The sequence below is a fragment of the Phyllosticta citribraziliensis genome (genome assembly GCF_038025025.1).
Source record: "Phyllosticta citribraziliensis strain CPC 17464 chromosome Unknown J3D65scaffold_9, whole genome shotgun sequence".
NCBI lineage: Eukaryota > Fungi > Ascomycota > Dothideomycetes > Botryosphaeriales > Phyllostictaceae > Phyllosticta > Phyllosticta citribraziliensis.
This window is the reverse complement of record NW_027117346.1, coordinates 1,330,912-1,343,811: the sequence shown is the minus strand read 5'-3', so window position 1 is coordinate 1,343,811 and position 12,900 is coordinate 1,330,912. Positions and strand designations below refer to the sequence as shown.

The following is a 12,900-nucleotide window of genomic DNA, read 5'->3' as shown; positions in this document are numbered from 1 at the left end:
TGCCTGCCGGCAGGGGAGCGACTCGTTCTTCGTACTGCAGTACGACTTCGGACGAACAAGCAGCGAGAAGGATTGGCGTTTGGGTACTGGTGTAGTCGTCGCTGCTCTTTCTGATCGATTGAATGCGTTCAGTGTTTGCTTGCTTTTCTATTTCGACTCCTTCATCTTGGGGAATCCATGCTGGCAAGTGCAGAGCAACAACAGGGCATTCTATCACGCAATTTCTGGGCATCCCCCTCCGTTAGGCAGTGCAATCGCTTCAAGTCTGTCTGAAATGAGCGAATTCCCACTAACAGTGACAACACAATGACAAGCCGACGCGACAAGAAAGAGGCTGGCGCCGCCAATGCCAACACTTCCGCCATGCCAGCATCAGCCAAGGACAGAAATGCCAACCCGCCAACCCGCCAACCGCCGCCGTCCCAACACTCGTCTATGCACCGAGACGGCTCAAACTCAGTCGGCCTTCACGGTCGGAGAAGAAAAAGCAACGGCCCCGGTCGCCACCGACAGCCCGACAGCAGCGGAAAATGCACGACGGACCACGACAGCACGGGCTGAGCATCTTCAGCGCACGCTGTACATTTGGCTCGCCGATCCCGCTTCCTGCACTGGCCAAAACGCGCGTTCAACCTTTCTTTTGACCCGTCGGCCCTTGTCCTCGATCTTTGCGCTTGCGTCTCGTCAGAGGTGGCCGGCCAGCCTGGGTCGGAGTTGGTGTGGAGTACATACGTCCGTCCCAACATAACATTGTCATCATCACGTCACGACGTCGCGGCATCTCGCTCGTTTTGACTCGCACACATGCCAGTACAATTGGCTTAACTTGCGCGCTCGTCCCCATCTCCGCCCTTTCCTCTCTCGACAGGTCCAACCAACCAACCACGCTCGGATCGTCCCGCCTGCCTCCATCGCTGACCCCTGACTGACTGTGCAGTGTGTTGTAGGGGTGGGTTGGGCTGGGACTGCCTTGGACACACAAGCTAGCGAGCTCGCGAGCTGGGTTGCAAGTTCCGCGCAGGAAGATTTGCCGAGACGGATTGCAGGGGCATGGATGCTCGAGTGGTGGCTTTGAGAGGGGCGGGCGGAGAAGCGTTGTGCGAGTGCGGCGGGTCGAGCAGGGATGGGGAGGCTGTGTGGGGAGTTTGTATCCGGACGACGTGCGGAGGGGAGTGGCGTTGGATTGCGAAATTCAGACTTCGCTGTGGAGAACACTCGTCGATTTAGTGATCAGCGAACTTTGGATTACAAGATAACCTGTAAGGCTGTCACTGGGCTTTGTGACAAATGTGCCGCGGTTGGGTTTATCATCTGAGCAGAGAACTCTCCGAGTTTTGTGGGAAATCGTGGTTGTTGGAAGGCAGGCCGGAAAAGGCCTCTGGATTGTTGTATCATGATACCTGTGAGCTGCTGTCTTCGAAATTTTGAATCATCACTTCAAGCATCTGGAGAACAGACAAGGACTTCAGACGATTCGTTTGGACGGTCCGTTGGACCAATATCCACTGACCAAGGCTATGGTCGCTGAAAGACTGACGCGAAGGAGAATACACAAACAGAAGGAAAAGGCCCCAAGCAAACGACTCGTAATCACAAGGTTGTTGCTGCTGCGAGCCACCACAATTACCCCTTTCAAAGATATGTATATGCAGCGACGATTCCACCCAACTCGATACATGATTTTTGCCGCCGTCAAGTCTGTTGCCTCTGTCGTCTTGTTCCATCCGAGAGACGAGAGAAATGAAAGAAGGAACCCCTGGGCACTAAGCATTACCGTTTCCATCCGCAGTACTTCAATGAGGGGGTTGAAAGAGAAGGGAGAGCCGCCAAACCGCCGAGCCACGCAGTGTCTCCCGCTGAGTGGTACACAGCGAACGCGTGCGATTGTCGTGGCTTAAATAGCGGCGCCGATAGCCAGAGCCGCAAGACCGGCAGCCATGGCTTTGTCGATAGCCATGCCTGCCCAGCTGGCTACAGCAGCTCCGGTAGAGACGACAGGCGTAGTTGTCGGGGTGGGCGCACCAGGGGCGGTGAAGTTGGTTCCAGGGACGGTGACGTTGGTCTGATTGTTCATGCCACCGCCAACCATACCACCTCCCGCACCGCCGCCCGTGGCACCCGGGCCTGTTCCGGCGCCAGCCTGACCCGAAGGTTGGAGAACTCTGAGTAAGGGAAGCGTGTGTTAGTTTTGATTTTGGCGTGCGAATGTCATGTAGATGAGAGAAATGAAAGACGGAGAAGAAGGAGAGGAAGATTCCAGTGCGCCGGTGGATTCTGAACGGTATTCGCCGCGGCAGTCTCGATCTCGGAGGAGGCGGGGGACGACAGGAGGTCGGAAGGAATGACGGAGGTTTTGTTTGGAGAATTTTTGTGGGGAAGGGCAGCAATTGTGGTGGTCGGCGCAAATCCTTATGGTCAAAGTCGAACCTTGATCTAGACCTCGTATGGGTGGTCTCCACCGCAGGAGCCGCCCTTAGAATACTTCTTGCGCCGACCACCTCTTCTTCCTCCTCCGGACGAGGGTTGGAGGACCCTAAGCGGAGTAAAAGGCCGTGTGAGGACTCGCGCATTCAAACAAGACCGACCAAGGGGCGCAAGGACGAACAGGCAGAGGGAGGGCTAGGGAAAAAGGGCATGCTTGGAGTGGTACTTACTGGTCAATCACGTGGGCGACACCACCCTTCAGGAGCACATCAGCAGTGACGACTGTTGCGTCATTGATTCGCACGGTGTTGCCTTCTTTACGGACAGTGACGGAAGCGCCGTTGAGCGTTGGGATCTGCTGGCCGTCCGAGAGAGATGGGCTGAAGGCAACAGTGCCAGCGACAACGTGGTAGGTAAGAATATTGACAAGATCCTGTTGGGATAGTCCAGAAACAGTGCTAGCGATAGCATTGAAAGCGTCGTCGTTGGGAGCAAAAACCGTGATATCGGGGGTTGTATCGACAGCGTCAACCAGATTAGCGGTCTGAAGAGCTCCAACAAGCTGGGTAAGACCAGCCGCCGATGCAGTCTCGGAAGTCTTTGCCGGAATGGTCAAGACTGTGTCGACAATATGGGCGACACCACCCTCGAACCGGACATCCTGTGCACCGGGTCAGCATTACAATCATATACAAAGTCATGTAACTTACAGCCTGAGTGACAGTAGACGTCTTCAAAAGTCCCGAGGTGAAGACAACGCTGCTACCCTCGGCCGCACCCTTCACCCTTTGACCTCCGCTGACCAGAGTGTAATCCGAATCTGTAAGCAAGGTAGGGGGGAAAACTGGACCTGGGCTACCCGTAATAGCCGCAGCATCGAAAGTTCCGCTGATTACATGGCTTTTTCCGAGTTAGTCTCTTGTGGGGGGGACTCTGCTTGCCACGACTTACTAAGTGAGCAAGTTCTTGACAAGATCTTGATTCTGATCCGCGCCTGGGTTTTCGTTCAGGAACTTGGTGAAAGCGTCGTTGCTCGGAGCAACAACGGTGATGTCTCTCGCCTGTGAGAGAGTGTCGACAAGGTCTTGGAATTGGGTGATGAGCGACCTGAGGGTTGAAAGCTCAGGAGTGTTGTTCAAGACGTCGACGATGGTCTGGGCGTGGACTGAGGCAACGCTGGCGAATGCCGTCAAAAGGATGTTCTTGAAATGCATCTTGATGTCTTTGACTGTAGGCTTCAACACTTACCGCGGGAGAACAATGGGCACATCTCATATTTAAGCAAGCACGATTCGAGAAGGTATCCACAAAGCTAACAGTCTATTAGACCAGGATGCTCCGCCGCATTCTCCGACCCATCACACAGGCTGGCCCGCTGGCTGTGGCACACCCAAAGACATTGGCGCGAGGGGCGCGAGGCACGAAGAAATGGATGACGACTATACTAGACCATTCAGACGACCCGGGCATTGGCAGTTTCCGAGAACGGCTCGTCCGGATGCCTCGCAAAATCGGCCAAGCTCACTATTCAAGGCTCGGGAGGGGCGGGGACCGGCCGCAGTGAAGCACGTATATTGACGGGGGTTGGTGTTTAGTTTCCAACAGGCTGAAGGCCCCAAGTGAATATGCAAATAACGTAAGGAAGTGGTCCATGACGAATAATTGGTAATTGAGGTGCCAAGAGAGAAAGTCGACGGTTGGACACCAGCCGTTTAGCCACTTAAGGTTCGATCAAGCAGGCGTGGTCAGCAGACAGGGATCTGGGACGACGATCTCATGGCCGGGGTCTACCCTGAATGCAGACGGAAAAACATCCAAGATTTATGCCATGGCTCGCGAACTTTTGAGGAGCGAGCGCGTGGCTGTGGCTGACCAAGTGTGTGGACAGTCGGAGATGAGCGGCCTCCAGGTCTCCGCTCCACGTGATCCCAGGGGTATAATGGAAGACAAGAGTCTCAGCCTTGCCACAAGACATCAATTGACATCATCGACTGGATCGCAGACGTTGGGCATTGCCGCAAAATGTCGATTTGCTGCGGTCAGTGCTCTGGATCGTGGGCAGCAAGCCCACCCTTGCGTGTGTTTTGTTTGTTCTTTTTAGTCCTTGTCCAACAGTAATTGGGTACTCACTTCCCATTTCTGCCCACCAGCTCCGTACCCTCCGCCAAGCTTGTTGCGCACAAGACTTTGAATGCGTTCCCGCAGTCTGGCCATGTCATCTAAACTTCGAACCCGCAGCTTGAAGTTTGCTTGACACAGACCATAGTGGACTTGCCAAACTTTGGCTTCTTCGACATTTGACACGGCTGGATCGGCTTCGATCATCCGCAAAAGACTCTCCAGGCCGGGGCCGGAGTAAGACATCATCAGGATACGACCAAGATTCCACATGAGCCTGCAGCCCAAGGTGGTCATCGAAATGGCGACCGTAGCAGTGATTGTACGGTCCAACCAAATGTACATCTTAATTGAGAGGAGCGGGAGGAGTAGGAGAAGCGAGGAGCAAGAGAGGGTGAGAAAATGAGAAGGGTTGCTGAGGACCGATGGCAGTGACTCGAGGTATGCAAAGCGCAAAACCTTGGAGATTCGGGCGTGATTCTTCAGCACAAGTGCCGATATGAGCGTGGCCACAATGGCAGCCAGGGCAGCAGTATCGACGCTGCCCGCCGAGACTCGCTCATTGGAATGGTCCGGGTGGGCATGATGGGCTTCGTGACCACCGCTGTTCTCGAGAGCATGCTGCAGATTATGGCTGACCAAGTCAAAGCCTGTAAAAAGAAGAATTACAGCCATTGCCAGACCCGCGAGCACCTCAAACCTCTCAAACCTAGATCGCTGTCAGCCATGTGCCCAGACTGGGTTCTGCCCGTGGGCCCAACATACCCAAACGGCCGCTTCAGGCTCGTGCGCCTCCAACACTCAAAGTTGCTCCCAATATCCGCAATACAGCAAACGCCTGCGCCGACAAAGTCGTAGAACATGAGGTGCGATAAGGCCGTCATGGCAGTCGAGCCTTGGGCGCTGTATTTGACAAAGCCACCCACAAGTAGATGGCACCCACACCAAAGGACTCGGAGCTTTTGCTCGGGGGTCATGCTACTGCGGACTTCGGCGAACGTGGGTAGGGGCAGTGATGCTGGGACCTTGAGGGGTTCGCGGGGAGTGGGTTCAAGGAAGATCTGGTGGGAGACGCTGCTGTGTTTGTACTTGTGGCCGCGACGTCTTCCGAGGTCCTGAGAAACGTCTTAGCACGAAGAGTGCTTCTGGGTCGATTGGAAAGCCCACTCACAGATTTCGGAGGAGATTTGCCGCCTACGACATATTGCTGCGGCTGAAAGTTGAACGGGTTCCTCGAAAGCTCCGGGCTGTTTCCGCCCGAGGGAGCGCCGTCCCCAGGTGAGGAATCCATAAAGGTGTATCTTGTAGGCGTGCGCGGAGAGAGTTGTCCACGAGAAGAGCTCGAGGCGCCACCGGCTGGTGCTGAGACGGTCTGAGGAAAGGTCGCAGAGAGCGGTGAGAGGGCATCGGGGTCCTGCGATAGCTCGACGACAGGAGGCCCGTTCAATCCGAGGCCCACTTGGTGATCATCATCGGAAGATGGCGTGGGCGTGCGCGGTGGGACAAGAATCGGGATGTCGGAGGCGGAGGCCATGGCGACAGAGCTGAGGAGAGAGATCCCGCGCAGCGATTGGCCGTGCCGGACAAAGACAGCTCCTGCGAGAACCAAGACGGCGGGAGATGGTGGAGGAGACGCGGAGGGCGAAGCGCGGAGGAGCCACAGAGCGATAGCACGCGGTCGAGATCCCTGTCGCCTCATGAGTCGCACGGCGACCGCACCTCAGGCTCCATTCGATGCCGCTGCGCAGGACGCCTTGCACTGCTGCTCTTCTTCTTCTTCTTCTCTACAACACCGTCTTCCATCGCCTTGGTGACAACCCGATGCCCGTCGCCCGCTCCGCCGTCCGCCAATTGGTGTCATAACGATGCGATAAAGACATGGGAGATGGAGCAGACCGCCAGAGGGCCAAACACCAGCAGCGTCGACAATCTCGATGTCCATTTGAAGAGAGGAAAGGTCGCGAGCGGTCATGGACGCACGCTGTCCGGAAATATCCTCTCCAAGCTGCCGTTCCTGCGCAGCTCGTGTGAGGACCTGCCTCTCTCCCTCCCTCTCCCCGCCGAGGCCCGAACGGAGGAGGCGCCCCCAACTGGAACTGGAACAACCCCAAAACGCATCACTCCGTCCGCACACCTCCAAGCCGTGCGCCAGACCACCGGCCGCCGTCGCAAGGGCTCATTGAGAAAGACTGCGCTCCTCGGCACCGGCCGTCGACGCTCCAACGACTCGCAGCGCATGGCTTCCTCGCTCAAGGATAATCTGGCCTCGAGCCAACAGCCTGCGCAGGAAATACAGCAGCAACATCAAACTCAGCAACAATCGCACCACCCACCGCGGCCCTTTACCTATTCGAATCCCTCTGCCACTTCGTCTTCCGAGAGTGGCTGGAGTGCTCCCTCCAAAACCATGTCACCAGAACACGAACCCTCGCGTCCCGCCCTGGCCTCACCCATCTCGTCGCCCGTGTCAAATCCGTACGCCAGCACCACTGACGACGACAACGACTCGCTACCCTATCCCTCTCGTCCGTCCGTCCCGAACCATCTCTCCTCGAGCTACTTTCCCCCGAGCTCCGTCCAACGGCGTCGCTCCACAAAGACAATCACGCCGGCCACGCGCCACTCGTCTCCGCTTGCGCTGCCACCCGCGACGCTGGACATTGACGAGTGGGACTACAGCGAGACAGAGTGGTGGGGCTGGGTCGTCGTCATTGTGACGTGGGTCGTATTCGTCGTCGGCATGGGCAGCTGCATGGGCGTCTGGAGCTGGGCGTGGGACGTGGGCGAGACACCGTACGCACCACCTGAGCTGGAAGACGACCCAACTCTCCCAATCGTCGGATACTACCCGGCCCTGATGGTGCTCACAGCCGTCATGGCGTGGGTGTGGGTCGTCGTTGCCTGGGTTGGCATGAAGTATTTTCGACACGCCAAAGTCGTGGGCGAGGAGAGTTGATGCAATGAGCGGATCGCTGTTGCTTGTAATGAGTCCATGAAGACTGGGGAAGGACGCTTGTACGATTCGACAGGAGATGGAAGTGGAAAGGAGACAGACTTGATACCCAACCACAAGCACCCGATGTGTTCGCGGTGAGAATATTGTTTTTGAATTGGATTCTTTTGGACATCTACTTTAGCCCCCTCGCTTGACCCACCTTTCAGTACTCTGGCCAATATTACTGTACTTTTGCCTTCTCCCACCTCTACAATGGCACAAAATTCTTGCGCAGCACGAAGTCTAAACCACTTCTTCAATGAATAAGCGCCCTAAACCACGCGCCCTCTTTCCCCTGCTGAACTACCCATCAACTCACTGCGAACCTCCTCCAAATCGCTCTATTCCAACCTCCTTCAATGCGCTGCCCTGAAGAGGCATGGCAGGGCACCTTACCGCCGTCCCGGGCCGGGCCAACAACCTTAAGCTTTCTTGGCCACGGGCGATCCATTGACCCGGAGGTCCGACCATCCCCTTCCCCTTTGAAGATAGCCAGTCGCTTAACTCCATCTGGTTAAGCCTGCTGGATGTGCTTTTTGCGGGGGCGGTTTGAGACAAGTTAGGCGCGTGCCTGATGGGTCGTGGGGCTATATGCTGTGCAAGTGGGGCTTGTGAGGGAAACGGGGTAAATAGTGGGTGGGTGGCGCGGGTACGCGGAAGAGGCGGCGGGAAAGGGAGTCCAGGAGGATGGACGGGAACGGCAGCAAAGGAGCGGTCTTGAAATGCACATGGAGGCGTTGGAAGCTAAGGATTTCTGACGGTCCCTGAAGTCACGGCACTGAAACAATTGGCAAATGGCATAAATGCCGTCAAGCGAGGTAGGTAGGAATGTATATACCAAATATTGCAGTAGTTAATATTCACATTGAAGGGGTTTCAAATCTCGATCAATCGGACTGCAAGAAAAGGCGTTGTAGCATCCAATCCATATCTGCCGCTTTCTTCTGAATAAAATCCGCGCAAAAATGATCTCCAATCCATGCGTACAGTTCCCCCACACGTGTTGTGTTTCTAGCCTTGCGGCGGCGTGTCAGGTACGCCGTAGACACGTGCTTGCTGCGAGCGAGGCGCTTAGGCCATGAAGTCGCGGGCGTGGCGCTTGGCCTTCTTGGAGCAAGCCTTCTTGGAGGCCGAAGGGGTGCTGACGACGTTGGCAGCGGCAGCGCTGGCCGAAGTGCCGGAGGTAGCGCTCGAGCTGGTCGTGGATCCAGATCCAGAGCCCGAGACGGTGAAGTCGACGCACGACTCGTAGGTCTGGTCAATGGACTCGGCGTACCAGTACCACTGGATGACGCAGTCGCCGGCGGTGCTGCACTTGGAGCCGATGTCGCTGGGGATGGTGATGTCGAAGTTCTTGTCGTCGTCGGTGACGCCCGTCGCGGTCGAGGCGTAGACGTCCCAGCTCTTGAGCGCGCTGCCGATGACCGAGTTGCTGGCCGTGTCGACAATCGAGACGTTGGCAACACCGGTGTGGGGAGCGCGGACGTCGACGACCATCGACACCTTCTGGCCGGCGGTGTACGCCTGGACGTTGTCCTTGTTGTCGGCAAACTTGTAGCCCTTGCAGAGCCAAATGTTGCATTCGGCGGCCTTGTAGTCGCTCTGCGACGAGGCGACCTGGAGCTCGCCCTGGACGTTGCCGTAGTTGTCCGACTTTTGGTTGTTGTAGACCTGCTCACCGCAGGCAGAGGACATGGCCGTACCGGGCATGCGGGCCTGGGGAGTGGTGACGAAACCGTGGCCGTAGACGGCGGAGGCAAGAGCCGGGAGGACGACGAAGGACGACTTCATTTTGGCGAATTGGTCTTCTTGGTTGTTGGAATGAGTGTAGCGTCAAGCTGACGAGGTTTCACGACTGCTGGTACCTGTACCAGAGGAAAAGAATGTAGGTGTAGAGAGAGAAGAGTGGTCACAGACCGGAAAGAGCGAGAGAAGGTAAGAGGAGATATGGATGGCACGCCTTGGTGTAGAGAACGAAAGGAAAACAGCCTTGCGAGGCGGATCCAAGGTCAAATATACCTACCTCGAGGGAGCTTTGTGCACGCTCTCCTGGAGAAGTGCTGGATGGGGAAGCTCGACCGGCGGCGGGCAGGCCGCAAAAGACTGCGGATACCAGCAGACGTTTCATTGATTGGGCGGCTGTATGCTGGAAGGGTGAGGCTGGAGGTGCTCAAGACGCTGTGCCTGGCTCCTAGCCGTCTCCGTGCGCATGTTGTCGCAAAGTAGGCTCGCTAAGAGACGTCAAGGGGGCGTGCCTCGCCAATGCTTGTCTCATGTTTACTACAACTTCTGGACCCGTCTGGCCGCGGCGCTGCGCACGGGGTCGAGCTGCCGCAGATGACGAGATGAGGATGATGGTGCTGGGCCCAAAGTCTTGCTGTTTGACGTTAGTGCAGGCTTTCAGTGTGCGCCAAAGTGGCTGGAAAAATTTTGACAGAAGGAAAAAAAGACAGAGATGGAGGAAAAGTGCAATCAATTGTAGATTGTAGGCGAGATTATGCTCCTCTAGGTTCCAAATGATGACGAGGTCGAGACTTGGTATGGAGCAGAAAAGCATCAGAGTCGACAGACGTCCAAGTAAACGACCTATGTCTTCCTTGAAAGGGGCCCGGGGCCGTCGGCGCTAATTTCGACGGACCGACGTTCCGCCGGACGCGATCCATTGCGGCGCTCAGGTCCAGGTCGGCTCGCTGCCGGACGGCATCCCGATCAATCATCTTCAACTCCAGATATTGCCCGCCGCAGCCATGGCGCCTGCTCAAACCTCGCAACTCTCAAACCCCCTCGCTTCTCCCGCACAGCTTGCTCAATCAGGATCTCAACTGGATGGCGTTCCTGCCGACCTCGAAGACTCGATTCGCTTCGCAGGCGCCCGTCTGACCCAGCTGGCCGGTGTGCTGCTTCGCTTGCCGCAAGATGTCATCGCTCAGGCCATTGTCGTCTTTATGCGGTTCTGGATCGGCGCTGAGGGGGAAAGTCTTTTGGAATACGGGGCAAAGGTTACCTGCGCCCCTCAAACTCCACGTGATTCAATGGTTGGACTTGAATTAATGCCATGCCAGGACGTCTCTGCCGCTTGCCTGTACATGGTATCCAAGCTCTCTGCTTTTCCAAAAAGTCCAAGGAACGTGATCAATGTCTACGTCTATCTGGACTCGTTCCCTTCCACCTTTGTCGAATCTTCAAAATTCCAGGAGTCGACAGACGCAGAATCCCACTACGTCTCAGAAGGAACCTATCATGCGCTCCGTTCTCTACTCATGAGGACAGAAGCCCACATTCTGCGCGTGCTTGGATTTGACACTCACATCGCACTGCCCTACACCCTGTGCATCAACTACCTCCAAGCGCTCGGCATCAAACTGGATATTCCCGCTGGGCAGAACCTCGCTAGGCGTGCGTTTGCGCATCTCAACACTGCCTTGCTCAGCCCACAGCTTCTCTATCTTACCCACCAGCCGGCGCAAATTGCAACAGCGGCCATTTACTTGGCCGCGCGCGAGGTCCAGGTCAAACTGCCTGGCGAGGAGTGGTGGGAGGTTTTTGACACGGATCGAGAAGAGCTGGGCTTTCTCGTTGTTGCTCTGATGAGTGTCGCCGGTTTCGTCCAAGAAGAGAAGAGCAAGTGGGGAAGGAGAAAGGTTCCCATGAATCTGGAGGATGTGGAGGCAGAGTTAGAAAGGAGGCAGATGCTCGAGGCGTCGGAACCAGGTCCTGCTTGAAAAAGAGTCCGACAACCCGACCTCTGAATCAACGCGACCGAATACGCATGGATGGCCAGTGAACGGCGAGTTCGCTGGAGACATGTCCAAGCCGGCCTTTTGCGGCCGCGCGAGTCGGGCGCCAACGATTGTCAATACCACTCCACGCTCCAATGCCGAATGGACAGAGCGCGTCCATCGAATCTGCCTGTTGATAGGTGCGAATTGCCCGAAAGTGGTGATCCAAGACCTGGTGTGGATTGTTGAATTTTCCAACCACCAAAAGCTAGATCCGAATCCGGCCGCGCCAAGTGCGGCAGAGCAAGACATCCATAGGCAACAACACAACAAAATCTAAAATGAGCATGCGTGTGAGGTCCAACCACAAGCAGAGTGTAGATTCCAATAGAAAACATTGCGCATCACTTGCATGCCCACACTCAGGTCGTTCGAGAGACAATTGAAAACAACAGGGGTATCTAAAGCAAAGTGCAGGCTCTCGCGCGCCCATCTTTCGGATGGCTCTTTGGGCCCCCTACTCTTTCATCACTTCATCATCGCCCTCGAATCCGAGCTCGTCGTCGTCGTCTGCGCCCATTACTAAGCCCCTCAACCCCTCGTCCTCAGCCCAGTCCACCCCGCTTCCCACCACGACGCCAGCTGCTACGCCCTTCATAACACGCCATCGTCGCTGCGCCTCCCGCATCTCGCGCTCAGCCGCTTCGAGTTCTGCCTTGAGCGCATTGGGAATGACGGAAGCAGATTCGACTCCTTGCATCGCCTCATCATCAAGTGCTTCTCCGCCGCCTGTTGAGGGCCCTTCTAGTGCCTCCAGATACTCGCGCACTGAATCGGCTCCTCGGTTCTTTTTGCTCTTGCGCGCCGCGAGCTCGAGCAACGTCGCTGCCAGCACCTTGTTGCGCGCGTTGGCAGCGGTGACGGCTGTGCCGACGTTGGCGAGCGTCGTGGTTCTCGCGCTAAGGTCCGTGGTGAGTTGGGCGTGTGAGAGGGAAAGAACATCGCGAGTGTGAATCAGGGGGAGGAGGCGGTAGTTGAATGGAGCAAAGAGGTTAGGTGCGGTGTTGGATGCACTATTAGTGGCATGGACGGCCTTGAGGATGGGGTCGGTGATGAGAACTTGGTCGGTTATTCTGTTGCGCAACAGATAGGTTGCACGAGAGTCGAGGGCGGCACGCTCGGCGGTGAGAAGCGCGTCTGGTGAAGTGTCTGTGGGGGATGGTGGTGTTTCTGTGGACTGTTAACGGTGATTCGACGAGGCGCAATTTTTTGAATTCTTAGGACAAAGTTATTGGTAGACATGAGGAAGAGAATACTACTTGCCTTTGCTTCCCGCCTTTAGCAGGGCGCGTTCCAACTCCAGCTCGCGCAGTTGGTCCCACAGACGCAGCACGAGCTGCTCTTTTGCTGTCAGCGTGACGTGGTCGCTTTCGGGCGTGTCGAGCGAGTCGAGATCAACAAGCTGCGCGTGAGAGGGCGCGTCGGGGTCCATGGCGACGCGTGACGATGTCGTTGGTTGTCTCGGGCGGAATGGTGGTGGTTTGAGGTGTGGCTAGTGGTCGCGTGGCGCCAGCTACTGCCGTCACTTGACGAAATGTGGCATGGCCTTATGGGCGGCTTACCTCACTTCGCCGTTACCCTTCC

The 12,900-nt window shown here is 56.3% G+C and overlaps 6 protein-coding genes across 6 annotated transcripts; 2 read left to right on the top strand and 4 right to left on the bottom strand.

Annotated features, from left to right (window-relative positions):
• Positions 1-1,894: 1,894 nt before the first annotated feature.
• On the bottom strand, positions 1,895-3,638 carry J3D65DRAFT_605199 (FAS1 domain-containing protein; the record flags this gene model as incomplete). Its single annotated transcript, XM_066798338.1, has 6 exons — positions 1,895-2,162; positions 2,428-2,533; positions 2,606-2,619; positions 2,655-3,085; positions 3,135-3,324; positions 3,376-3,638. 6 exons carry the CDS (start codon positions 3,636-3,638, stop codon positions 1,895-1,897), a joined length of 1,272 nt encoding a protein of 423 aa, XP_066653229.1.
• Positions 3,639-4,521: 883 nt separating this feature from the next.
• Positions 4,522-5,833, bottom strand: J3D65DRAFT_556829 (cation efflux family-domain-containing protein; the record flags this gene model as incomplete). Its single annotated transcript, XM_066797280.1, has 3 exons — positions 4,522-5,251; positions 5,308-5,668; positions 5,710-5,833. 3 exons carry the CDS (start codon positions 5,831-5,833, stop codon positions 4,522-4,524), a joined length of 1,215 nt encoding a protein of 404 aa, XP_066653228.1.
• A 501-nt stretch (positions 5,834-6,334) lies between these two features.
• Positions 6,335-7,790, top strand: J3D65DRAFT_476514 (uncharacterized protein). Its single transcript, XM_066796544.1, has one exon. It carries the CDS (start codon positions 6,428-6,430, stop codon positions 7,496-7,498), a length of 1,071 nt encoding a protein of 356 aa, XP_066653227.1. The 5' UTR covers positions 6,335-6,427; the 3' UTR covers positions 7,499-7,790.
• Positions 7,791-8,185: 395 nt separating this feature from the next.
• J3D65DRAFT_476491 (chitin binding domain-containing protein) lies at positions 8,186-9,528 on the bottom strand. The gene has a single exon (XM_066796543.1). The coding sequence runs from the start codon at positions 9,326-9,328 to the stop codon at positions 8,609-8,611; it is 720 nt and encodes a 239-aa protein (XP_066653226.1). The 5' UTR covers positions 9,329-9,528; the 3' UTR covers positions 8,186-8,608.
• A 646-nt stretch (positions 9,529-10,174) lies between these two features.
• J3D65DRAFT_632681 (cyclin-like protein) lies at positions 10,175-11,714 on the top strand. Its single transcript, XM_066801045.1, has 2 exons — positions 10,175-10,536; positions 10,600-11,714. The coding sequence occupies exons 1-2, from the start codon at positions 10,285-10,287 to the stop codon at positions 11,257-11,259; spliced, it is 912 nt and encodes a 303-aa protein (XP_066653225.1). The 5' UTR covers positions 10,175-10,284; the 3' UTR covers positions 11,260-11,714.
• J3D65DRAFT_632677 (uncharacterized protein) lies at positions 11,579-12,807 on the bottom strand. Its single transcript, XM_066801044.1, has 2 exons — positions 12,580-12,807; positions 11,579-12,486 (listed from the first exon to the last, which is right to left on the bottom strand). The coding sequence occupies exons 1-2, from the start codon at positions 12,746-12,748 to the stop codon at positions 11,774-11,776; spliced, it is 882 nt and encodes a 293-aa protein (XP_066653224.1). The 5' UTR covers positions 12,749-12,807; the 3' UTR covers positions 11,579-11,773.
• Positions 12,808-12,900: the final 93 nt, after the last annotated feature.

Excerpts from the sequence above, each read along its gene's own strand:
- J3D65DRAFT_632681 (XM_066801045.1), top strand. The coding sequence starts at position 10,285 with ATGGCGCCTGCTCAAACCTCGCAACTCTCAAACCCCCTCGCTTCTCCC. Across the intron at positions 10,537-10,599 it reads TTTTGGAATACGGGGCAAAG|GACGTCTCTGCCGCTTGCCT; the intron begins GTTACCTGCGCC and ends ATGCCATGCCAG.
- J3D65DRAFT_476514 (XM_066796544.1), top strand. The coding sequence starts at position 6,428 with ATGGAGCAGACCGCCAGAGGGCCAAACACCAGCAGCGTCGACAATCTC.
- J3D65DRAFT_476491 (XM_066796543.1), bottom strand. The coding sequence starts at position 9,328 with ATGAAGTCGTCCTTCGTCGTCCTCCCGGCTCTTGCCTCCGCCGTCTAC.
- J3D65DRAFT_632677 (XM_066801044.1), bottom strand. The coding sequence starts at position 12,748 with ATGGACCCCGACGCGCCCTCTCACGCGCAGCTTGTTGATCTCGACTCG. Across the intron at positions 12,487-12,579 it reads GCTAAAGGCGGGAAGCAAAG|AAACACCACCATCCCCCACA; the intron begins GCAAGTAGTATT and ends AACAGTCCACAG.